General features: G+C 37.6%; 1 protein-coding gene across 9 annotated transcripts in view; it reads left to right on the top strand.

The window, feature by feature from the left end:
• sulf1 (sulfatase 1) overlaps nucleotides 1-27,256 on the top strand; it is a 96,454-nt gene that overhangs the window by 56,999 nt on the left and 12,199 nt on the right. For 8 of the 9 annotated variants that reach the window (XM_052596316.1, XM_052596318.1, XM_052596319.1 and 5 more), the window contains exons 2-9: nucleotides 14,225-14,441; nucleotides 15,790-16,029; nucleotides 16,776-16,927; nucleotides 20,374-20,543; nucleotides 23,125-23,275; nucleotides 23,365-23,540; nucleotides 24,611-24,739; nucleotides 25,018-25,074. In XM_052596316.1, the coding sequence (XP_052452276.1) occupies nucleotides 14,273-14,441; nucleotides 15,790-16,029; nucleotides 16,776-16,927; nucleotides 20,374-20,543; nucleotides 23,125-23,275; nucleotides 23,365-23,540; nucleotides 24,611-24,739; nucleotides 25,018-25,074 (1,244 nt within the window). In that variant the 5' untranslated portion in view covers nucleotides 14,225-14,272. Of the gene's footprint in view, nucleotides 1-14,224; nucleotides 14,442-15,789; nucleotides 16,030-16,775; nucleotides 16,928-20,373; nucleotides 20,544-23,124; nucleotides 23,276-23,364; nucleotides 23,541-24,610; nucleotides 24,740-25,017; nucleotides 25,079-27,256 lie in introns of those variants that run through there. The other variant, XM_052596320.1, reaches the window with a different exon arrangement.

The following is a 27,256-nucleotide window of genomic DNA, read 5'->3' as shown; positions in this document are numbered from 1 at the left end:
CCCTAAGGCTTTGGACATGTGTTAAGTATTTAACCCCCTGCCATTCGTGTTCACTTATGAACTCAAATCAAAAGCAGCGGGAACCCTTCTGCCACTGCGCCGCATGGCTATTGTGCTGTTTATAAAATGGTTCTTTGCTTTTAACTAGTTGCATATATTCAGTGCTGTTATGTCAAATAAATCACAGTTGCCATCAAGCTGGACATTTTACAGCCTTGTATGTACAGTGCTTTCTGTCAAGTGGTGGAAAAATGGCACCATGTGTAGGTGGTCAACGGTGACAGCTGGTCCCAGGATCCTCTGAGGAGCACCATTGTGTAAGTTGCACAGCCATTCCCACCACATGGACATTAAAAGTCTTGTTTAGATAGGCAGTGAGAGAGGAAATTGAGCCACACTGTGTAGTAGCTGTTTATCTCAGCTTAATAATAGTGTTCCTGCAGGAAGTGAGGTTGTAATTTAAAAGGGAAGAGTGGGTGAAATCATAGCTGTTATGCTGTAGCTCATAGCACTACTTTATGGTCTATAGTTCATGATTTCACTGTGAATATCACTGATCTCCCTTTATAGAGTGCAGTCTTGATGTTTGGATGATTCTTCCTGCTTTAGGAACTTGTGAGAAAAACAATTTGAATGAGATCTCAATAGTGCCCCCAAGTGATTATTGAGCATCACACTATTGCATCAGGTTCATGGTAGGCAAATCCAATTTGGCTTGACTAGATACCCAAGACTTGGACAGTTCTGTATGGGTCTTTCAAGAACTTGAGGCTTCCACTGGTTCCTATGGTCAGAACTTGATGATAAAGGCTCTTCCTCCAATCGAATTCAATAATTAAATAAAAAATTAAAGGTTTATGGCAACTGACATTGTATTTTGAGTCAACTTCATAAAGAGATCCTGGGGTCAATCTGAGGAGCTCCAAATGGTGTCTCCATATAATTTTTTTTACATTTTTTATTTTATTTTTAAAGATGCTCTCGGCTACTAAGTTCTAGACTTGAACCCCTTGGGGTAATTGGTAAGGTAATGGAGCCAGTCATTATTGATCTTCTTTATTCGCATCATAGCAGGTTAACAGAAGAAGAGGCACATATGTTTAGTTGTTTTTGACTTGTCCAAAATAAGGACATTATTAGGGGTTTTCTGAACACTCAGGACTGGGTGACTCTGGAAGAGTCATTGTGGAGGATTGGGATGGACTAGGTCTGAAAGAAAGTTAGGGCCTTTCAGTTTTGTAAGGGGAAGTTGAAAGAGCTCGGAAGCTTTTGCCTAGGAGGTCAAAGGGTCTAACCCCCTTTTTTATCACCCCAAAACCTTCCCTTGTATTCTTACACATTTTCTTACCTGCCTATGGATGGCATTATCCATGCCTATTCCACTGTACAAAGTTGTAGAGAACAGGCAATCCTATTTGAGGTTGAAAGAATAAGGGCCTGCCAATATCACATACAATTAAGCAGCCGTCAGGATTGGACGTGCATTGGAGTGAAAGAGGCTCACAAAGTTGGTGTGGCCAGGGGGTGATGCTTTTATCCTCCACTAATTCAGAATAGAAATAGAGAACCAACTGGGGGGGGGGGGGGGATAGGCATAGGCATGCAGCTCTGCCGACAGCTCACCTAATAAAAGACAGCATGCAACGCTTTCAAAAACGTAACCTCCCACCCTTCCTGTTTAATTTTTTTCTTCTTCAGCTGCTGCAGGAATGAATTGAGTGGCTCCATAATGGCCTCTTTCTAACATGACAGCTCTAAGCATGCAACGTATCCAGACTCAAGCATATTCTGTTGCTGAACGACTTTGATTTGCTTTCATGTCTTTCTCATCTTTACCATGGGGATATGAGCCTGACCTCTGCTGTGGCTTGCTCTTGAGTGGAATGCCTATAAACCTTTCATTGCTTCGGGTTTGTCTCGCCAGAGCCCAACATGCAAGCCAGTGGAGAGCTTTACCATCCAAATGAAGTGGTTCTGTGGTTTTCCTGTTTGGTTGCCATGGTGTGATCAATGTGGCAGTGAAGAAATTAGATGTAGATCAAGGGTAGGGAAATTTCATTGGGTTTTCTCCTCTTTTAATTAATTTTAACAAAATGATGTTTTTAGTTGATTGACAGAGAAATAAGTGTCCAGTCTCTATTTAATTTTGTGACTGTTCCAGGACAATTATAAAAGCCTTTTTGACTTAATCTCTTAATTGCTACTTCAAAAGTTGTGTGTATATATATATATATATATATATATATATATATATATATATATATATACTATATATACTATATATATATATATATATATATATATATACTATATATACTGTATATATATATATAAACACTATATATATATATATATATATATATATATATATATATATATATATATATAAACACTAAATATATATACACTAAATATATATATATATATATATATATATATATATATATATATATATATATATATATATATATAAACACTAAATATATATATATATATATACACTAAATATATATTGATATATACTATATGTATGTACAAAAAAAAATTGTGTTTTTTAGTTGCAAACCTCACATTATAATTTTCTATTTTGCACATGACACTTCCACCCATAATAATTTCAATTGATTATTTTTAATTTTGACTTCTCAAAATTGCAACCACCTCAAAACATTTCTTTCTCGCAAACTGCTGCTTTGTTGTAATTGCGACTACTGAATTCTCAAAATGAATCCCATCTGTGATTATTTTGAAATTTCTTTTGAATGCAACTTTTTATTTCTTCTTTGACTTAGCAATTATATCATGGTACTTACTAACTTTCTTATTTTGAACTTTTCTCATAAATTTTCATTCCAGAGCTCTGCTCAGGCTCATTTACATATGGCATGTTTTTCTCTGGCACTCTGCATTTTAGGTCTGGCCTGCTGGCTGCGAATTCGTAAATGCATGTGAATATTTGCCTGCACTTCTTTTGAAAACGAATCCTGTGATTTTGAAAAGATCATACAGTCTGTGGATGGGCGTGACCTGTAAGTACAGGTGTCAGAAAAATGCCAGTGCACTCAAAGTTAATTACGTTACAAATGATGTGATCGCACGCTTCGTAAAAAGCCACACGCATTCACGCCTCAAGCACTGGCGAAGGGAGCATCAGAGTACAAATTACAGGTTGCATTTTTCATGTGGCTGAAGAGATGGATAACAAATAGGTTATTTCTTTTCTCCTTTTATGAGTAACATCCCATCGGTGTCTATAGCAGAGAGTGACAGATAAGGTCAGGGATGGGTTTTCTCATAGTCTGTGTCTTTCTGCAGAGATTCTGTCTGTACATGCCCTGCATTCTGGAAGTGTACCATTTCACACTAGGACAGAAATGATCTGACTGGGGCCTGCTGACAGAGCCCTCCATCCACCCACTTACCCCTCCCAAAAACAGTCTGGAATTCTGTTCCTAAGCGCCCCTTGTACACGTTCAGCTTTCAGGTTGCCACAGTCTTCGCTATAAGAGATAGAGTCTTAAATGAACATCCACTGGACAGTGCTGGTGGTTTCACCAGCATTGAGTATGTGCTTTCCAACACATCTGACAACAGTAAAGCTCTGTGCACTTCTGTGGCTTTGTCATTTGAGGTGCAGCAACCAAATCTCTTACTTTGGTCTAACTGATTTAAAAAAAAGTGTGAGTTGCAACTTGATCCTGGCATTAAATGGAGTAACACAGTCTCTCCACTTTCAGACCGGCCATATGTTCCAGTCGTGAGGCCTGCCGTGTGTGCTTGCCGGTAGAACAAGTATTTATATTTGTTTGAACACAATTCAGTTTGGCTCGTTAACTTCAGGAATCACGTTCTAATTCTGTTTTGATCTGACCTTCTCTTCCTCTTTTTCCCCTGTGCCCTTCTATGACATCGGAAGTATGACTGAATTTAATTGGATTAGAATCTCACACTTTTAGACTACTTAAGTGCACAAAACCTTGAATTTGCCATCTACCATGTGAAAGAAACTGCTAATTTGTTTTGACAAGTGTTCCAGTAGGAATATTCATCAGTCATTATCAGATGGGACTTTTCATCAGTATACATCTGTGCCCATGTCAACAACAAATTGGCCTCCAAGACACGGAACCCTTCTGGCAGAGATGTGGCCCGGTGGCACCCTATTCTCTAAAAGCACAGGATCTATGTCTTAAGGCTTGTCATGGTGCCACGCGTCTTCAGTCAGCAAACGGCACATATAATATTAGGATCACTTAAGCGGCAAGGATACTCCAGCTCAAACAGATTTGCTTGGCTCCCTATGTTCTTCATGTGGGAGCTGGCTGCTGATTTAATGGAAAAGACATTGATTTATTTATTCAGGACGGTTACGTCAGTGGAAACTCACTGAAGCAATTTGAATATTTTCTTTATGTGGTATTTTAATGTGTTTGGTGTATTTGCCACTGGTGCGAGGAAGATTTCTTTAAAAAATAAAAAATTAAGATGAAACGTATTCTCTGGGAGGTACCCTTTTACTAGTTTAATATTGGAATCTGGAGTTATAAAATGTCTCTTTTTTTTCTTTTTCTTTTTTTTTTTTTTTCTTGTAGGGATGTATGTTTTGTGGAGAATATGAACTGAATGTCAAAGGCACTGAAAGAAGAGCATTTCTCAAGACAAAGAAGCACATTTATTATGGTATGGCTGGTTGCAGCTGTAATTAATTTTTTTTCCGCCTCCCACCAAAGGCCCATAAAATGCTTTTACTGTGTCTGTTTCTCTGTTATTTGTCATATACCGAGTTGATCAAAGGCCAAATGTTTGACATTGCCCCTCCTCCTTTATGCTGTCTTTGGAGATCTGCTTTTTTGCTTCTTTCATTAACCACATACTTAAAGAAATGGCCTGAAAACCTCTCCAGCGAGACCTCCCAGCTGACCGAGAGAGGCAAGGGTGGCTTGCTTCAGCTGCTTCAACTTGAGCAAAAACGCCAGGAAGAATCTCTGTTAGGACACTGCCAAATTTGGTCAGAGCTGATTTCAGTTTTACCTGGCGATCGCAGTTGATTGTACTTGCATTTAAACAGCAGGGTAAGCAGCCGGAGAATGTCGAGGAGGTCTGAAGCCTTGACTGGGTTATGCTGCGCCGACTTTGCAGGTGGCTAATGAGTTGGGCCTTCATAAGAGAAAGCTAATCTCTCCCAAAGCCAAGCCGAGGAGGAGCTGAATGGAATTTGCTTAGCTCTGAATTCTGCGCCTTGTATGTTTAAGCCTGCTCGCTCTTTTTCTCCCACAGTCGTTGAGATGCTGTGCGGCACCCACCAAGAGTCACGTATGCCGTGGTATGGGTCACCTATAGCTCCACAGTCACTCTCCAGCAAAGTGACTTTGGGGACCTCTCTGCTGCTAGTATATTGGGTTATGCAAAATTCATAAAAATTACTCCAGCCCCCCGCCTTGGCATTCAGAAAACAGTGTTGGTGATGTGAGCTTAGTTTGGAGATTACAGAGGGGTTTTGGGTGGGCTTTAAGGTGCGAGTGAGGCCCAGTAGATGGGGTTCTTGAGCAACGACACGGTCGACTGCCATCAGCTGCAGCTGGGTGTGGGTGTGTGTGAGGCCGTTAATGTGAGCTGGCGTGGCAAAGCAGCTTGGCAGCCTGGGGAACTAAAGTGGCCATGGCATCAATCTTTCAAAGTGTTCAGACTGTCTGCACAAGTTCACAGAAGTACAAATTAATTAATCTTTTTTTGTCTACCAATGTCCTCATTTTCTCTTTTTGCCATCTAAATCAGTGTTTTTGTCCTAACCAGCTGTCGCTGGACAGTTTTGTTAGTTGCCAGGTTTTTATTTGTTTCGTGCTGGGTAGGCCCTACTCTCATTGGTCCAAATTCCTGTTTCCCGCAAGGCTTTGAAGTCTGTGGGAGGGAGATTATTTTAATGACATTTACATGCATTAATAATGAATGAGATGGGCTCGGTCAGGTAACAGGACCCCTAAGCCCCCACTCTCTTTTGGGTCTCTTTGGAGATTAGCATAAAACTTGTTTTCAATGAAAGTCACTGCTGTTTGCTCTGAAACCACATTGTCAAAGCCTTTATGCCAGTGGTTAAACACTAACAATTCTCTGCTAAATATAGTCCATTGCATGTTGAAATGTGTTTCATAAAAGCCTCTAAGAAAAAAGACAAATGAAGTAATAGTTCATAGTAGTTCATGTGTATCTTCAAATGGCTTAAACAAAATACTACGTAACCACTAGAAGTTGGTCGTTTTAGTCCATTTCTTCAGAAACCACTAGATAACTCTGTCAGGATGAAGAACTTTGGCCTACAGGCGTCCATATGGCATGCGCTCCTGTTTGGACAGTGGCATTTTTATGCTGGCTGGTATTACACTGTTGACAACTGCTGCCTCTCCTGATTTGATTTGATTTTGGCGGTTTGCTCAGCTGTTCCAGCAGATAGAAAAGCTTCTGTTCCTTCAGCACAAGTCAAGTCTCTAGATAAACACACAAACATGGTAAGTGCCAAAGAGAAAAACTACTCGGGAACATCAATGGGATGTTTCAAGTACACAGCCTTGCATTTGGAAGAACTTTTTTGGATTTTTGAAAGACTTCCCCCAATGGGGCAGCGTGACTACCAGGGCAAAGCTCTGGCTTTTGTCATGGAACTTATTTAGTCTCTGTTTGTGATTTAATTCAGATTTGCAAATTCATTATTTATATTTTAGGTTCTTTGGAACTTCAGAGAACCATCTGAATGTGATTAACAAATATTAGTGTTAGATATTAAAGTTTTCAATTAATTTATAATTTTTTATTTATGAAAGTTTATATTTGTACATACAATGATTGTAATTATTTATTTATTTTATTTTTGTCTGCTTTATAAATCCTTTTTATTTATGATTCAAATGATTAAAGGTTGATAATGGGTAGTTAATTGTGCATGTTTACAACATACCGTGATTTAGAAACTCTTGCATACTTAGAACAGATAGGTTTGTGATGATCTAAACTTCATCAGCTGAATCTCCTTTCAGTGACCGTAGCCCAAAAAGGTTTTTTCTATGTTCTGTGAGCTATCAGGCAGAGTAGCAAAGTTGCACATGGTTTCCCCATTTAGAAAAGGTGTTTGAGTGTGAGTCAGTTGGCATGGTTGTCATTCATGTGACTGCAGTGTATCCATTCACTCTGTAATGATTAGTCCGAATGGTCCAGTGATGTGAGAACAAGCTGAAGCCACTTCAGTCGGATTCCACATTCTTTTTCTTACCACATAATCAGTCGTCTGTTCATTTAGTGAGAACACAATGTGCCCCGAAGTTGATTGAGCAAAGAAGTTACATTTGGGTAGCCACTTTAAAACTGGTCACATCACACTAGTTTTGTTGGCTTTCCTCACTCCCATGTGGGTGGATGGCTCTTGTTGATGGAGGCTCATGCGGTGTGCCTGATCACATTCTGCCAAGACACTGTAGTGTTTGACACTGTGGATGGAGCAGCAAAGTCCTGACTGATTAAAAAATTCTGTGGCTAAGTAATCATTTCTCTCCCGATGAGAATAATCAGCATACAGAATTATGCAAACAGCCTCTGCAGAAACTCATCTATGCGTTTTTATACATTCTCTGTTCTTTGCAGTGTAAAATTCTCCTGATGGTTCTAAAGGAAGTTCACCTAAAAACGAAAATTATCTCTTGTAATTCCAAAAACCTGTATGATGTTCTTTTTTTCTGTTGTATAAAATGAACTTTTTTTTTTTTATGTCTCCAATGTATTTTTTTTCCCCAATGAAAATCAGTGTGGTCCAATGTTACATTTGGGTGCACATTCTAAAATTGGTCGCATCACACTAGTTTTGTTGGCCTTCGTCGCTCACATGTGGGTGGAATCCTCTTGTTGGTGGAGGCTCATGTGGTGTGCCTGACCACAGTCCTCCACGATTTTGTAGGCTTTGACACTGTGGATGGAGCAGCAAAGTCCTGGCTGATTTTAAAAAAAGAAACGTTGCAAAACACAAACCTCAGAATTCTGTGGCTAAGTAATCATTTCTCCACCGATGGGAATAATCAGCGTACAGAAATATGCAAACAGCCTGTGCAGCCTCTGTCATCTATGTGAAGTCTCCATGCAATTCCAACAGACTGTCTTTTGCGATGTAAAACTTTCCAGAAGATCACCCAAGTGAGAGGAACTGTCTGAGAAGAACACCAAAAAAATTATATTATCATCTACTCAATCTCATTTAATTCCAAAATCATCTTTCTTTGTGGAAAAAAAGAATATAACACACACATATATATATATATATATATATATATATATATATATATATATATATATATATATATATATATATATATATATATATATATATAATTATTTAATAGACGTTTTTGTCCTCCAATGAAATTCATGTTGTTTTAAATCCCATAGACTATTTTATATATAAAATGTCTTTTTTCCCCTCTTCAAATGAAGAAAAGGGAAACAGTTTATGTACTTTATGTATAATGCATTATAAAAGTAGTTTTAAAATCACAATGCACTTTATAATGCATTGTACATTCTCATGAATATTTGTAACTACAGTTAATACATTATAACATCAATTCATTGTTACACTATGCATTATGCATTACAACACACATTATAAATAATTATAATGCATTATACCCTTCAATACCCTTTATAATGCATTATACATAAAGGCATGAAGTAAAGAGTTAACGAAGAAAGTTATAGGGCCCTATCATACACCCGGCGCAATACGACGCAAGGCACAGCGCAAGTGTGTTTGCTAGTTTCAGTCGAGCGGCGTTCGCATTTTCCTGTCCAGCGCCACGTCGTTTAACTAGCAAATGCTTTGCACTCATTTTTGCGCCCATGGGCGTGCTGGTCTAAAAGAGAGCTGTGTTCAGGCGCATTGCTGGCGCATTGCTATTGCAACTGGCTCTTAAAGGGAATGGAAGATGAGACTCTGATTGGTATAAAAAATACCCATTACTCATTAAGAGAATAGGGCCAACCCATTTAGACCGTGCGCGCCAACTGTTTTTCCGTTGTTAAAATAGCAAAAGTGGATTTGGATACGCCCTGAGTGCGCTTGCGCAGTGCGCTTTACACTTTGCATTTAGAACGTTAGAGCCCATAAAAGTAACACTTTAGTATAAGGACCAGTTCTCACTATTAAGTTGCTTGTTATCATGCCTATAATTAACATATTGGCTGTTTATAAGTATATAAGGCACATATTCTGCATGAACAATCCCTATAAAGTTACTGTAAATGATTCTTTGCAAATGCACAAAATAATTGACAAGCTTCTGAGACAGGTGTGATGTCAGAACACCTTGTTCAGTGATTTCTGTCAGGTAATGGGATATTCTGAGCTTCTTCCCCTAAAAATCACTTTAACAGCATCGTTAAAGAAAACAAATCTTGCCTTGGACTCTTTGATAATTAAAATGCAACTGTCACAACCAATAAACAGTGAAGTGTTCTTCCTGCTGATTGTTCTCCAGTGACTTGGCTTCTGTACAGGCACATTCTGTGAAGAACTCGGAGTGAGCAATGTCTCTATAGTGAGGGAATGGAAAGGGGGATTAGCCCTCGAGACAGTCTTTGTCTATGGAAACCTTGCATTTATGAATGGCTGACTCACTGTTTAGCAGTGCCATCTGGTTTGATTTATGCTTGTTCTTTGCTCACGAGGGACTCTCGTTTGCAATGAATATGCACAAACAACTTTGCCATGGTGAAGGGCGAGTTCTTGCATGGTGCTCTGGTTTAAAATGAATTATTTCAAGCTGACAGAGATCAGGGTTTTCAGTGATTTTTAGAAGCTGATCGCACATGTTACGAAAGCGGCCTTGCTGGACGAAGGATTGACAGAAACCAGACTATTCGTGATGCAGTCTAGATGTTATAAAAACCCAGCTCGGTTGGAAAGAATGTGCCGGGTCATGACATTCTGATCTTAATCGTGCCGCCTCTTCCTCAGGATCTCATCTATCCTTACCTATGAAGCCTGTGAATTCGGCGGCACTCGTTTCCGAAAGTCTTTTGAGAGTCCAGGTGCTTGAGGTTTGGGTTAACCACCCCACATTACCACGTGGGTCAAAGGGGGTTCAGGGCGCATGAAAGTATGTGGTCTGGGCCTTCACCACAGGCAGCAGTGGTGGCTTTTTTGCTTGCCAAGAACCTCTGAGCCGCCGTCTCTGATAGCACTACATGCTAGAAAACACCGCTTTGTGGTTAGAAAGGGTGGGGTGGGGGGGCTGGATGCTTCAGTATGCATGGAAGGGGGCTGAAAGCATAGTGAAATCATGATTTTGGATCACATTGAAGGACCCTGGTCCTGTCATCCATTAATCTGAAAATTGCGCCTCTTTCATATGGGGCTATTTTTTGGCAGCTGTGTGTAAGGATTGAAAAGTCCAATAGTAGTCTTTTTGTTTTGGTCCTTTGAACCTCCGAGACCTTTTTTTCTTAATAAGTCCCAAATATTATTCCCCCATCTTAGCCCTGATTAGTACAGTAGAGGCTAATTTACTGGGTCATTTCCTCTAATCCCTAAAAACAATAAGGGCTGGGACGATGCTTGCTCTGGTGCTTGTCTGTTGCCCAGAAGAAAGCTTTCTTGTGTTCTTCAGCAATGTGGGTCTACTAAGGCATGGCGCTCAGCAGATGTGTGCAGACCCTGAACCACAACTTAAAATAATCTTTTATGGTTTGTGTTATAAAATTCTTATAAATTTGTTTATAAATGCATTTTATTTGACTTATTTTAAGGATTTTATCGGACAGTGTGTTTCCGTCTACTGTTCTTTCAAATGTTTCATTTTGTTTTATCAATCTTGTTTTTTTGTTTAGTTTTTTGTTGCTTTTTCATTTTTATTTATTATTACTATTAGTAGTAGTTTTAGTATTATTATCCAGAATAGAAGTAAAAATTATTACCTAATATTATCAAGAATTAGCATCCTTAATTTTTCAAAACGACATCGTCTAGCAAAAGTATCCTCTTGTTCATTCTGAGGAGTATAACTTCAGTTCAATTTAGTGATCTGGGCACTATATCTCACTGTACTTCAATATAAACCAACTTTTAAATAGTTACATAATGTTTAAAGGGAGTGGATTGGAAGTACTTTTTGTTCTCCACATTACAAGCCCGTTATCCAAATAACAGTTCGACTAAGCCAGAGGAAGTCGCCAGGTTTTCCGCTGAAGGCTTCAGACACAAACATCACATCATTTTTGCATACCAGCCCAGTGCTGATTCAGTGGTCGAGAGTCACGGACGTGTGGAAGCTTTGTTTCCCATTATTCCTGGAAATGGAGGATAGCAGGTCTGTTTCTCGTAGGTCAGTGGAGAACTCGCGCATCCGAGAAAAGTAGTGGTGTATGTTCTTGCCAGTGCCACCAACTGGAACACATTTTCACAGTAATGAGGGTAATTAAAACTAAATTATAATTCACGACCCTTCATCCCTCTAGGGAAGAAAATAGAAGAGCTATTTTGGGTTGACTGTTTTCTAAAATTACAGTGCTAGAATGAGGGTGAATGTGTCATCTTTGAGGGCAGAGACAGTTTAATTCAGGGTTGCTTGAGGAACACATGATTGAGCTAAATAGCACGGTATTGGCTCTATTTTATATGTGGACTTTTTTTTGGCTGCCGTTATTAATGTTAGTTTCAAATTGCTGGAGGCACATCATACAATAATTCAATTGGTGGTTTCACATGAGAATGGCAGTGAAAGGGACACATTTAGCACTTTAAATTGAATACTGATGCAGAAATGTCAATCTAAATTCCACCATGTAGACATTAAACAGATTATGGAAAGGAAGCATACGTATGAATGAACGTCTGATGGACTTCTCTATATATTTTCTGGGCCTTAAGAGGTTGAGATCTGCAAGTCATACTGTGTGTGCGCATGCACATTCTGGTCTGACTGGACCCTGCCATCCCCAGCACCAGGGGTTTGTCTAAACAGCGCCAGTGTTTGCACAGTGCTGTCAGGGTGACTGGACCAACTATCCCTCATGCTGCCTGTCTGAAATCCACGCTGTCCAAAAAAGCACTTAGAGCCCCATTTGACAGGCAGCCTCATCTGCACAATGATGGAGGAGGGCAAGCACATGGTTTTCCATTCAACAGGACGTCACGTGGTCCACCCACTAAAAATGAACATTTACATTATTTACTCATCCTAATGTTCCAAATCCATATCACGTTATTTTTTTCTCACTGGTATCAGTCCTTACATAAAAATTTTATAGCGATCACATCTGTCAAGCAACAAAAAAAGCACTATGAAAGCAATGTAGAAGTACTTGTAAGTTACATCATATGGCTTCAAAAGATGAATAATTTAGCACTCAAGTCAAATGGAGTAACTTTATACAAATTTTTGGAGATTGATAGATAACAGCAAGAAAAATATTCGTTAATGTTATGAGTGCAAGTAAATGTCAAGCCACTTGAGTTTCTCAATGTTCATGTTCAGCCACCTACGATAATATTCAGTTATGCAAATTGTCTAACTTTTGATTGTCAAATTAAATTTTCAGTTAAAAATAACTTTGATCTTTTGCACGATTCATGTGAAGTAATTCATAACTGAATGCGGTGAGAAAAGAAACATTAACAAAACCATTTTCAGCATGAAAAAGAGTTTTTAAGAATTGATTGCATATTTTCATATAAAATCACTTTCTGCAGAAAGTTTGCAATGAATTGCAGTTATTTCTCTGTTTTTTTTTTCTTCTTGACTCCTTTAGGTTATTTAATTTCTGTTACATTTGTGACAACACCCATTTGGTTTAGTCCCCACCAATGTCCAAAACATGGTTACATCCTTGCTTTCTCATAATATGATTTAGATTTACGTCACTAATTCTCAAGGGATTTTCCATCTGTCAAACGGAGTATTGTTAGTTTGAATATGTGGACACATTGGCCTGGAGTTGATACTGTAAAACCAGTGCTGACTCTAATTTACTCATTCATTTCTTGTCACAAGTATGAAATGACTATTGAGTTCGGGTCATTTACACTACCAAACAAAATCAGGCCAAATGAATGGCATGCAATGAGGCTCAGGTGCATAAATGGCCTTACTGTTTAACAGCTCATTGATCGGAGACAAAGATCAGTATGAGGCCACAAGCAATATGGTCCGCCATAAGGTTTATACAATAAACTTGTGAAAAAAATGGACAGGTATATCAATCAAACCCCCTTTTATGCATTCATGTCAGGAAAAATAAAATGTGAATAAGGACTTTACCTTATGCATTAGTACAACAACTACAAGAAAGCTTCATTTTTATGAAATGAATCATTTCTATGGAATAAAGATTAAATAAAGCTTGTGTAGAGCGAATGCCATGCCTTGTAAAGGGGTTAGTGTGTAAACCTGCGACTAGCGACCGCAGTACAAGGGTTAATGTAGCGGAACCCTCTCCCCCGTACTGCCTTCACTGGCTTCGTAATTCCCACCGGGTGTCCGCTAGGGGTCACAAGCTTTGGGCCTTTTGAATGACAACCTGGCCATAAAATGTGATTGGCTGGGTGTGGGACGGTGCAGCTCTTAATAGCCAATAGCAAGTCTTCAGTGGTACAGAAGGAGTGTGACTGATTAGAGAGAAAGAGCTGGCTTGTCTGCACACACGGAGAGAGACACTCAGGCCTTTCTGACTTCAAGAAAGTGTCTGCAAATATGAGTGCAGGACTGAAGTAAAGATATTGGGTGTATGACGCCACACGTGACACTACTAAGCGAAGAACTTTACAGGTAGGATTATGGAGTGCTTTTATGTTCATTAAATTGCAATTTTATGCAAAAATTTTAAGCTGAAGTATCTTTTTGTATGTTTATTTTAGTAGGAGGACATCCTGGAAATATGTTGGAATTTTAAAGCATGTGTTGATTCCTTTAAAAGGGTTTTTTATGTTTATTTTCAGTGCAAGGTTTGATATTTTCTATGGTCTGTTGCTGTTCTTGTGGATGGATGTGAAAATAGATGACACTGAGCTTAAAAACAGATGCAAATGATTTATTATAAGTCGTGGACAAGGTTCTGGAGTTCTCATTTGTTTTGCAAAGGAAGGAAAAGTGGTTCTTTTTAGTCTCTCCAATTTCTGTTAACTATAGTAACATTAGTTTTGACCTTTATAGGAACCCGAAGCATTAACATCTCTTTGCTCTTTTCTAAACAGATTACGTTGTGAGGATTCCAGCCTTCTGATTCGTGTTCCAACGGTCCCATGATGCAGCTGGTGAGCCTGGCCTGGATGATGGTCCTGGCCGCCCCACTGGTCTGCTTTGGTTTCACCACACGTGGTCAAGGCCTGCGTGGGCGGGTTCAAGGTGACCGACGGAACATCAGACCCAACATCATACTCATCATGACAGATGACCAGGATGTGGAGTTGGGTGAGTATACCAGATGCAATTCATCATTAATGGCCCATCTGTTCCGCAGACGAATGAGGTGGAGACATCTCTTGAGGCTTTGTCAGTGCTCGGCATTCATTAGTTATGAATCAGCAAGTAGTCTGGAAAGTTACTGTAGAGATCCTGAAAAACCATAATGATACTTGGAGAAAACATGGGAATGGAACTGTAGACCAAACTTTTTTTATTATTATTATTCCCCTAAATGATTTGGGTGTTTGAATTTGCACTTTTCACTTCAATGTTTGTGAGATTTTGTTGTGAGAACATTTCCATTATGGCTTACTTAACATACTTAAATCAATATACATTTACTTGAAAAGCAAAATGATGTAAGGGTTTTTTTTTTTGTCTTCTGAAAAATGCATCGAACTCAGTCGAGTTTTTATATAAAACAAGAAAATTATCCTTCACTTGGGTAAGAAAGGTAATGTTCTTTTCTATTTGGATCGTGTGTATTTTTCTTACCACTCTGGCAGATATTTATTTCTTGTTTAAGGCATGAAGTCACTTGTTTTTGTAAATTTTTTCCCCCTCAGAAAACAATTCATCTTGCTACTTGAGTAAATGCATTTATGAATTCAGAATGTTTACATATCTTTTTGGAAAACAAGACAAAAACTGGCAAGACCATTTTAGACCAGCATGTTTTCCATACTGGTCCATGCTGGTTCAAGGTAGCACTGGTCTAGCTGGTGGATCACCATAACCAACTTAGCTGACAATGCTGTTTGGCCAACATAATGGCTGATGAAGGTCTGAAATGAAATCTTTATCTTAGAGGGTCATGGTCCTGTTAAAATATTGCTTCAACACATCTACCTGGTAATCCTGAAGACTTTAATTAGTTGGTTAAGTAGATTAATTGTTCATTATTAACTAAAATAAACAAAGAAAAGCCTTGAGACTTCTCGGACTTCACTCCTAGGAACACTAGTTAGCTTCCTTGTTTAGTCTTCTTGATCTGCGACTTAAGTCTCTCTTGGTATCTGTCCCATAACGTAACCCTAAATGTTGTCACTGGATCAGGTTCCTTCCTCTGAGAGCATAACATCCAATAGGTCTCAATCTCAGACTGTCATCACAGGTTTGACTTATTTCCTCTTTTAATATTTAATGGCTTCCCTCAGACATCTGAGAGGCTAAGGGCCTTAGTCCTGGAACCACAGCCAGTCGTTGCATTGCCACAGAACTACAGGGATCCTTTTCCACATTGAACACTTTTAGAGGCTACTTTTGACAGCATGTTTTGTAATAAGGCATGTTGAGGTTTGAACTTCTTAAACTGATTTACCGAACATGCATTTGTCTCGCTTGCTTGTGTCAGGCTCGTTGCAGGTGATGAACAAAACTCGCAAGATCATGGAGGACGGCGGGACCTCCTTTACAAATGCATTTGTAACTACGCCCATGTGCTGTCCATCACGCTCGTCCATGCTGACTGGGAAGTATGTCCACAACCACAACACGTACACCAACAACGAGAACTGTTCCTCGCCTTCCTGGCAAGCTCAGCATGAGCCGCGCTCCTTTGCCGTTTATCTCAACAACACTGGATACCGAACAGGTAAGAAACCAAATGAGAGACAGATAACTCATTCTGACCTGCTTGATCGGAGTTGAATCTTGCTTCCATCATGTCCTGTTACGTGGGTGTTGTTCACTACCCCATACAATAAAGGCAAATACCGTTCAAAAGTGTGGAGTCAGTACGATTTTTTTAAATTTGATTTTTTTTAAAGAAGACTTTTATGCTCACTAGAGCTGCATTTAAAAAAAAAATACAAAAAAAATATATATTTTGTAATGCTAGTTTCCCACTTTACCCTGGAAATGTATTCGTCTGACAGTGCTCTGCAATTTGACTGGAATTTTGCGTTCACATTTGTTCCTAAAGGTCGAATAAAAGTTTTACATGAATTTTCAATTTGTCTGGTTTGTGGAAGCTAAACATGGATCTAAACGGGCCAGCAGCCCTGTGCAGTGATTCTTGAGTGGCAGCGCGTTTTGACCCTGAATACAGGGGTTTAGGTCTCACTATACTGCTTGTGGTTTCCAGCTGATGTGTTGGTCTACAATTAACTCCCCAGGGCAGACTGGCTGTTTGCCCAGCTCTTTTGCAAGATGTTTTGGCTTAGCTTAGAGGGGAAAGGGTAGAGAAGACATGTATACAATGCAGAGAGAGACGTTTACAGGTACTGTTCAAAGGCAGTGTTTTGAGACGCTTGTCGTAAATGATAATTATTGTAGCCTTTGTGTCTACCTCACTGAACACTGATTCAAGTTGATGTTTTTCTTTATTTTATCCCACAGCTTTCTTTGGGAAGTACCTCAATGAGTACAACGGCAGCTACATCCCACCTGGCTGGCGCGAATGGGTGGGACTGATCAAAAATTCCCGTTTTTATAATTACACCGTCTGTCGAAATGGGAACAAGGAGAAGCACGGCGCGGATTATGCCAAGGTATGTGCGCTTGGTCACATACATTCACAGCACTGTCACCATGCCAAGAGCTTTAAAAAAAAATCAGTTTGTTCAATTGCATGGTCTGTTCGCGACTAATTTCAGGCCTCTGATTACATATAAAATTTGGGTCGGTTGACTCCACATGGAATGTGGTTAGATTAAAGGAGGCATGGGGAGTTACGTCGGTGTCTTGTGTATCATCAGGTGGTTACACTGAATAAAACTTGATAAAAAGAGACATTGTCCTTGGGGCAAAGTTCCTTTCTGAAACAACTATGTTCTGTTCTGCTGATTTGACAGGTTGGGCATTTGGACTAAGTTCAGACTGGTATACTTCTACATGTTTATTTGAATGTTTACAAGCTTATGTTAACGTCTTTTTTGCAGTTAAAACACTGATTTAGCTATAACATGAGACAGTATACGGATTTCGGTAAGCTGTACACCTTCTTTAACATGCCCTATGATGTTTATTCATTTATTAGCAGATGAGATTATAATTTACGTGCATTTCGCTATGCGGCTTCTCTTGAACTGAGGCGCTACAGTAATCTGTCACTCTACCAGTGTTGCCAGATTGGACAGACGATTTCAAGCTAAAAGCTCAGAAAAACCCACCCACCCAAACAAAAAAACACCCAAAATTTTAACTGTCAAGATAACGTGATAGAATATGGCTTACCTTCGTGACAAGTTTTCATATTACACAGTACTACAGGAAGTCTTTTGTGAAGTTCATATTGTAGAACATAATACAGAACTTTGCATAGTCGTTTTCAAGGATTTACCAATCTGCACTGTTTAAAAGATAAAAGAGAGGATCTCATAGACCCAGATATTTAGTTTTGATTGGCTAAAAGTGTGGCCACGACATCAGCACCAGCGGCTATGCAGTGTGTGTGTGTCTGTGTGTGTGTGTGTGTGTGTGTTTAGTAATATCTTGATGACTGATTGGATGTAATAAATGCACACTTGGGTTTGTTTGTTAACCATTTAGTCTATACAACTTAGATGTTTGAAAACCACCAAACTGACCCTAAACCAGCCCAAATATTGTCCACCCACCCAAGCCAGTTTTTACCCGCACCAACAAATCAAAATGAGAACTCGCCCAATCTGGCAACACTGCACTCCACATTAAACCGCATAACAAAAAAAAAAAACAAAAGCATTTGATGTTTCAATACGGCTATTAAATGGACAGAATTTGAAACCTGAGACTTGGTTTCATATCAAAAGCATCAAAGCACAAAGCTTATTGCGATTTATTGGATGGGAAATGTGTGCTACAATGTTCCATTCATTATCTGAAAACAGGCTAGGCTAGTTGATTCTTGGGATTTCATAAAATGTAAATCGATTAAAATAAATTTTTTTTTTTTTTTTTTTTTTTTATACCCTGCCCTCTGTGACAGCTACATAGCCATGATTTACAGTATGGCTAGTTGTGAAGTGATAGTGACTTTTGCCATCCTTGTGCAAGACCTTCAATATGAGCAAAGTGATAAAATAGTGAAAAAATAAAGTTTAAAGAGTTTAATTTGACATGGCCACCTTCCATCTCTAGAGTGTTTTTGAGCTCCTGTCAAATCAAGCTTTTGGAGTCTATCTCAGGTAGCATGTTTTTTGGGGAATGTGGATTTTGTGCTGAGGTGTCATGGTTTGGGCATAAATTGGCTTGGAGGCAGTGTAGGTGATGAGCAAATAAATATTTGGACTGATACTTGGGTGTCAATAACCTGCTTGTTGAATTGAATGAAGGTGTTAAGTTAAGGCACAAGAGGCTGAAGGTTTCTCCATGAGGTTTGCAGAAATTTTGTGGCTATGTTTTCAAGTGCTACCTGGAAACCCTTAGTTAGGGACACTTATGTTCCTGTTTAAATTTTGAGATTTAGGGAATCAAGAAAGAGCTATGAAAGTTTAGAAGAACATCTCGGCCAGAAATGCTGCCCCAAATTTTGCAACAAAAATGATTCTCAATGGTGAAGAATGTCACACGTTTCAGATTAGCTGTAGCCTTTTAGTCCTGTTTAGTCAACAAGTAAATCAATAAGAATTTGTTGCAAAGGCACAGTTTGTGCCTTCATTCAGTACGAGATCTTTAATGCATTAGTTATGCTAGGTACATTCAGATTCTATTTCACTGAAACATTCAAGATGATGCTGTATAGTTTTCCAATGTAAACAAACGTGCTGGTTTAATTAGGTGTACAACAGAGACCCTGACATGACATGGATATGTTTTGCTGTAAATGCAGAGGAACAAGGTCCACTGAGCACGTCTCTAAACAATAACTTCCAAAAGACTTTCACTCCCACAGATGCTGGTAGCTGCATGTTTTAGCAATAGGGAGGGTAAGGGGGGGCGGAGACTTTCCCACAACCAGCCCAGATCAGGAGCAGTGCCATCAAAGGGCTTATGGCTTCAGCATCACGTGATTTTTACCCCCAAGCCCTTGTGCACATTCCTGCTGCTGCCTCATAGCAGTAAGATTGAGACTTCAGTGTTGTCATAACACCAGACTCATGGAGGCCAAGACCCTGTTAACATTGAGTGAAGCCATCAACACCCTTGTACTTGTGAGCATCATGGCATTAGTTCTATTGCTGAGAGTGATGTCAGTTTTATATAAAATATGATAGGTAAAAATTGATAGCTGAATGCACTGTAAGTCGCTTTGGATAAATGTGTCTGCTAAATGCATAAATTTAATTATATATATATATATATATATATATATATATATATATATATATATATATATATATATATATATATATATATATATAATAAATACTAAAAAGCTGTACCATTTACAAGAAAGTTTAAGCAATGACTATAAAATACACTTTTATTTGTTTATTTATTTATTTTATATTTTTTCAAAATATGAGTTCAAGAATGTTTTAGGAAGTAGCACCAAATGACATTACATCCAGAAATAAAATAAATATGATATTATAATGAAATATTTTAATATTAATAGTAATTTATAAATATATATTTTATAAATATTTTAAATGATCTATATTTATCAGATTTGCACAATTTTGAGGGTCTAATAATATATTTCCCCAAATAATATATATATATATTTTAATTAAAACAAATGTAAATATTTCTAAATAATTAAAAACATTTCAGTGGTTTAAAAATTTTTCAAATGTATGAATTGCAATTTAAATATCTATAATTAATTCTAAATTGTAATTTAAAAAAATTTTTATAAACAAATTAAAATATTTTATGATATAAATTAATCTAAAATAATAATTCAAATGAATTCCTAAATGTAAATAAATAGATCTGGACGACGTCAACAACAACAACAACAACAATCATGTCTTGACCCTTGCTTTATTTGTTCAAGCTGTGAAAGAAAGCATATCCATGTGGAGCGCATTCACTATGTATGCATGATTTTTGTTTCTTCCCATTCCAGGACTACTTCACTGATCTGATTACCAACGACAGCATCAACTACTTCAGAATGTCCAAGCGCATGTACCCGCATCGGCCGGTGATGATGGTGATCAGTCATGCAGCACCTCACGGCCCGGAGGATTCAGCCCCCCAGTACTCCGAGCTCTTCCCAAACGCTTCCCAGCACATGTGAGTGACTCCCAGAACATTCAGTTACACTCTGCTAGAGCCACAACGATGAACTCCACTGAACCCAGTCTATCCTGTCCGAGAGCCAAGCCCAGCTGGTATAGACACTGGCATTCACTTGTTGAGTCTAGATATTTTTATTTTTCTGTATGTATTTATAATAGGATATTCCAAGGGACACATTTTTTAATAGAACAGCAGCATTCCAAGCAAATCATTTTCCTATGAATTTGAAACCATCATAATTTGGCTTGCAGGTAAATATAAGCTTGTAGCTTTAGGAATTTTTGTGGCCTCATATATTTGGATATGCCATTAAAATTAGACTCTTAAGAGATGACAGTGCACTGAAATGCACTTCACACTCGACACCACCACCATGAAACTAAAGTGATTTATCGTCCAAGTAAAGTTCTGGCACATGCCAAGTAAGATGATGGGGGATGAGATTTTTATGGTTCTCACTCCGGAGCCAAGACCTTGATGGGTTCACTGCACTATCATCAGTTTCGTGGCTAGGTTCCTATTCCACAAACAGCGCTGTGGCAACAGGCCATCCATCTCCAAGTCCTTAACATCCCAGGCATGTCAGGATCCTGGTCAGGGCGACATCACACTTTTGTCCCTCGGGCCTAACCATTTCTTTCAGCCTGTCTTCCTACACAACATTCTGGCTCTTCTCATATCAATCATGCCTTTCAGTATGTAGGTTTGGGGAATGCATTGTCTAAGAAGACCCTTTTGCGTTATTAATATCTTTTTAAGTGCATGGGCTCTGAATGGATCACACTTGGGAACCCCAAGGTTCAGATTGGCTGGCAAGTCGCTCTGGTGCCGAAAGGGTTGCCTGGCAAGTTGTGCCAAATGAACAGGGAAACAGATGGCAGGCGCAGGTTGCACTCTGGAGTGATGCAGCAGGGTTTTGGGGGTTTATTTATCATCAGGATAAAAATTAACAAAAGCATGCATATAAAAAAAAAACACAATCCCTGGGATTTACTAAAGTTATAATATAAATATATATTTATTTCAGGATGTATTTGCTTTTATTTATTTTACTTATTTAATTGTTTTATATTTTACTTATATTTAGTTTATTTGTATTAATACTGCATTTAATTTATATTTTACAAGTTTACTTTGTGTATCTGTTTTACACATATATTTTACTTAAGCTTTAAAATAAATACATTTTTAAATAAGCATTTGTTTATGTTTATATTTTACTCATGTACAATATCTAAATGTAAATATTAATTAAAATATCTAAATTTAAATATTTAAAATATATCAATTTAATATTATTTAAAATATCTACATTTAAATATGAATTAAAATATTTAAATTAATAATGTCATTAGTTTTATATTTGTATCTATACTTTCTATATATATATATATATATATATATATATATATATAATTATTATTATTATTATTATTTTCTTTTTTATAAAATTAATATACATTTTTGTTCTACTTTTTTAATTAATATTTTAATAGACTAGACTTTGTCTTTATAATTAATTTGCATGATAGGAAATCATACTAGGTGGCCCTGCTAGAGTCATTATGTGGAAGTTAAATAAAGCCACAGATGATTTTCCTGCCAGACATTGCGTAAGCCTGTGAGCTTTTTAATGTGGTAATTGATACCAATAATCTCAAATGCATAAAATCTACATTGCCATACGATAAATTCGAGGGGAAAAGTATGTGAGGGGGGGGGGGGGTAAAATTATTTGTATTATTCTTATCACATAGAATGAAAGAGTATTTATGGAGATTTCAGAAACATGATGTTTTCTGTGCTTTAGCAAAAAACTACCCAAGTATTTCTTCTCAAAGACAAACGTTCCCCACCCTGCTTTGTGACGGGTGTTGAATCTGGACTAGTTCCATCTTTTGATCTCCAAATTTCAAATTTGCTCTACCTATGCGAAGCCGTTTTTCTGTGTGTGTGTGGTATATTAGTGTGCCTCACTAGCTGGGTGAAGAGTTCAGCGAGCAGACAAAGGCGGACTGAGGAGGAGAGGGCAGAAGCCTTCCTGTGGCCATCATTCATCATGACACTAGGCACAAGAGTCTGGTCTGAAAAGCGAAGGAAGGCCATGTCTTTCAGCTGTGGAGCGAGGCCAACTGCAGTCAACAGGTGGCCATCTCGCAGCCTTAGCTCCACAAACAAGTCCACGGCCTCCTGTTTACCCAGCTTTTTATTCTCCACTTCAAATGCAAATGAGTTATAGCTCTGTCGTTGCTGGACTTATTACAAACTTTATTTTGGGCCCGAAGGCTGGGGAAGCTATTATTTTTCTTCTGCATGTGCCAACCCTCAAACGATTAAACGCTGCCAAGAAACCCTAAGACTCTCAGCATGGTGTGAGGAGAGATGGAGAGCGAGCCCAAGAAAAACACCTAGCGAAGAGAATTAGTACGTTTCCGTGGAGGGGGAGGGCGAGTGCTGTTATTGATGCTTGTCAAGTATGTTATACAGCAGGCAACTCCAACAACCGCAAGTGCTTGTGAAATGGCAGACAGGTGCATGTTTTCCTCACAGTAGTATGTTGTGCTTATTCACGCAGAACTCCCAGCTATAACTACGCACCAAACATGGATAAGCACTGGATCATGCAGTACACCGGCCCGATGAAGCCGATCCACATGGAGTTCACCAACTACCTGCACAGGAAGAGGCTCCAGACGCTGCAGTCTGTGGATGATTCTGTGGAAAAGGTCAGCAGTTTAGACATTCTTTCTCCAAATACTGGATATTTAACAGACTTTGTACATAAACGCAAAGGAAATGTGTGTTTATTTTACAGATCTATAATGTCCTGGTGGACACCGGAGAGCTGGAGAATACATACATCATTTACACAGCTGATCATGGTTACCACATTGGCCAGTTTGGCCTGGTCAAGGGGAAGTCTATGCCCTATGATTTTGACATCAGAGTGCCGTTTTTTGTCAGAGGTCCTAATGTGGAACCAGGGGCCAGGTAAAATCAACTTGTGTTTGAAATGTACATTTTCCTCAATATAATTTCTTTCAACACTTTATATTTCTATATTAAAATTGAATACTGTAATAGCTTAAAAAAATTAATGAAGAAAATCTAAATAATATATACAAATATGTATTAAATTATTTATTAAATAAACCTATTAAATTAAATACATTGTTTTAAAAAATATTATTTATTTTAAATTATATATTTGAAAATTGTAATTGTTATTTATTAAATAAAAAAAGTTATTTTTTTTTTTTATAAAATTCATATATATATATATATATATATATATATATATATATATATATATATATATATATATATATTAAATGAATTATTTAAAGATAACATATAACCAAATTTTAAATATATTTGGAAATGATCATTTTTATTTTTTAGGATTATATTATAGTAAAAATGCACATTTTCTAATTTTCGCACATTAAAATATATACATTTATATATTGTTTTATATAGATGTATATTTTTAATGAACTAAACCTGTATTAAACTGTACACATTTAAAATTATAATATACACTAAATGATATATTCATATTTAAATGTGTATATATACATTTTCACACTTTTGAAAATGTATTTATATAAAATTATTTATTGATGTATATATTTAAATTACACACACACACACACACACATATATATTTTATATAATTATGTTTGTATATTGTGCTTACAGTAAATATATATATATATATATATATATATTTACTGTAAGCACAATATACAAACATAAAAATGTATTAAATTATACACAAATTATATATCAAATGATAGATTTATATGTACATTTATATATAATTTTGCTAACTTATGCACAATATTTGCACAATGTTATTAGCACTATCATGCAGTATAATACACAATTCATACAATTTATTTAAATACTTTTATTAAATATTTAAACAATGTATAAATTAATATATGCATTTTAGATATGCATATTAGTTTTATCAATATAACATGTAACACACATAACATACCATATGACACACACAACGTAACATAACACATATAATATTTTGTATTACCCCACAGGAACAACCATCTTGTACTAAACCTTGATCTCGCACCCACAATCCTGGACATAGCTGGTCTAGACACTCCACCTGATATGGACGGCAAATCTATCCTGAAGCTTCTGGAGCATGAAAAGACTGGGAATAGGTGAGCTAAAACACCTTCCCAGTGTAATAAATGGTTGTGGGGTATCTGTTTATTGCTTTTAATTAAATTAAGTTGAGTTTAACGGTTTGTGAACATTTGGAGTTCATTTATAAGGGGTTTCTGGCAGGTAAAGAATGCTGGAAGTGCTTTGGGGTCGCTGCCACTCATGATGGCAGGAGATGTTGAGCAGCTTCAGGCCAAGCTAAACATCTGCTTACGGTATGCAAATGACACAAAGACTGAGAGAGAAATAAAATATTTGTGTTTTCGTATTGCAGATTCAAACCCAACCGGAAACCCAAAGTCTGGAGGGACACATTCCTCGTGGAGCGGGGGTAAGGCAAACACTATTCCCCCTCTTCTCAATCATACTGCGGAATGTGCTAAATAAATTTGAATTGATTTATTTTGTACGGGAGGCTCACCGCATGCAGTTCAAACCATTCCACTATTTCACTGTAAAACTGCCAAAAGATAAGATCAGAAGTACGTGTTATAATTTTACGATTCTATTGTATGGAGTCAATTTAACGCTGTATGTATACGCAAACAAAATAAAGTTTTTCAAAAGAAAATAAAGTTTTGTAAACTAAAATTTAAGTATTGAGGAGAATAAATTTGCTTTTTGCAAACAAAAATAAAGAATTGCAAAACATAAATGAAACCGCGTGAAAGCAATGATTTTGCAATACATATTTTCCATGGTCATATCTATTAATTTATCTGCAACGCTGCTTTTATTTTGCGTGTCAATCTAGTTTGAGCTTGCGATGCCGTTTTTCCTTTGCGCTTCATTTTTCAATTATTCTTAATTTTTGTTTGTAAAAAGCACATTTATTTTCCTCAGTACACCTGTCACAAACTTTTTCTTTTTCAAAACGTAATTTTTTTTTTGCGTATATATACGACGTTAAATTGACTCCATACCATTGCACAAAATATCCTTCTTCCTTGACTTGTCTCGGTTCAAGGTCAAAATTTTGGGAAAATATCACAGAAATATTCTTATTTATCCAAATTACCAATCACTGCAGCGTCACGAAAGATCAGACACTATTCGTTCAGATATGTTCCCAGGAGTTCAGCTATTCAGATGACAACTTTAGACTCTCATTATTGGATACGTTTCAGTAACCTAGGACACTCACGACAGAAAAACTCCTTCCCCAGGGGAAATATATGATATTACGTGTGGTATCAGACTCAAACTTGATACGTGTGCATTGCATTTCCCTTAATTTCTGTGACTGATGTGAGGAATGTGGGTTTGGTATTGAGGTTACCCTATTTAACTTGCGCTGATCTCTATATATTGTATCTGTGGCCGTGGGCACAACCACTGTCTAACATTCCTCGTGTCACTCGCAGGGAGCTGTAAGTCTGCGTAATGGCATATTGCAGCTCCCACAGTCAGCCCGTGCTTTATTTCTGCTTAAGGCTAAGTGAAAGAAGGTTTTTTCAGGAATGGCGCAATCATAAAGCACATCGTTGATCAGTGCCGGCTGTTGCTTCCGTGACTCAGTAACTGTTGTGTATAAAGCCAGACCGCGGACTCGAGGCGTGTTTATACCAAAATGCCATTAATTCAACCTGTTTTGCACGGTCACGACAGCTCCCATTTTGTGAGAAGTCAGATTAGCAACTACTTCATTAATCAGCTGCGGTGAAATCATGCAGAACACTTCATTTCCCTTGCAGGCGAAGGTTAATCTGGGCCAGAATGATCAGTAATGGCATTCCAGCTCTTTATATAAAAAGAAAAAAATGAAAAGTTTTAAATGTGTTAGATGATGGTGGAGCTCATTTTTAAATCTAAAAATAGGCTAAATGAGCATGTACAATTAAATATGTATTATTGAATTTCATAAAATACTTTAATTTGTTCTTTTTGATGGACCGTGTTCATATCTTGGCTAGGCAACCGGAATCACTAGATTTTTGGGTTCTCTCAGTCGACAGAATCCTAATTCTGCTTTTTATGATTTGTTTTTATGGATTGGCTGGATTTAAACGAATAATTCTTGTGACAATCTGTGGAAATGTACTCACCCTCAGGCTATCCAAGATTTAGCTTGTACAAATAGCTGTACAAATTTAGCATTACATCACTTGTTCATCAGTGGATCGACTGCAGTGAATGGGTGCCGTCAGAATGTGAGTCCAAACAGCTCATTAAAAACAAACAAACATCAATAATCAACAGGCTGCATGCTTGTAATAAAGACCATCATTAGGACGTTTTTAACTAAAGCTGTTGCTTCTGGCTAAAATATGTATCCCTCTTCCATATAATATTACTTTCTCTATTAAAGGATGATCTCATCTGAATCGGGAGAGGAATATGCACAGATCAGGCACTGTTTACAAGCAAAAACCGTTAAAAACAAATGGATTTTGATGGACTTTTTCACTGAAGGAAGCATTATAATGTAGTAGAGATTGGTGTTTTGACCAGAAGCAACAGTTAAAATGCCTAAAAGATGGATTTGTTTATTTAATATATATGCCGCTTATATA

This window comes from Carassius gibelio, chromosome B24 (assembly GCF_023724105.1).
Source record: "Carassius gibelio isolate Cgi1373 ecotype wild population from Czech Republic chromosome B24, carGib1.2-hapl.c, whole genome shotgun sequence".
NCBI classification, from domain to species: Eukaryota; Metazoa; Chordata; class Actinopteri; order Cypriniformes; family Cyprinidae; genus Carassius; species Carassius gibelio.
The sequence above is the reverse complement of the archived record's forward strand: the minus strand, read 5'-3'. Positions and strand labels throughout refer to the sequence as shown.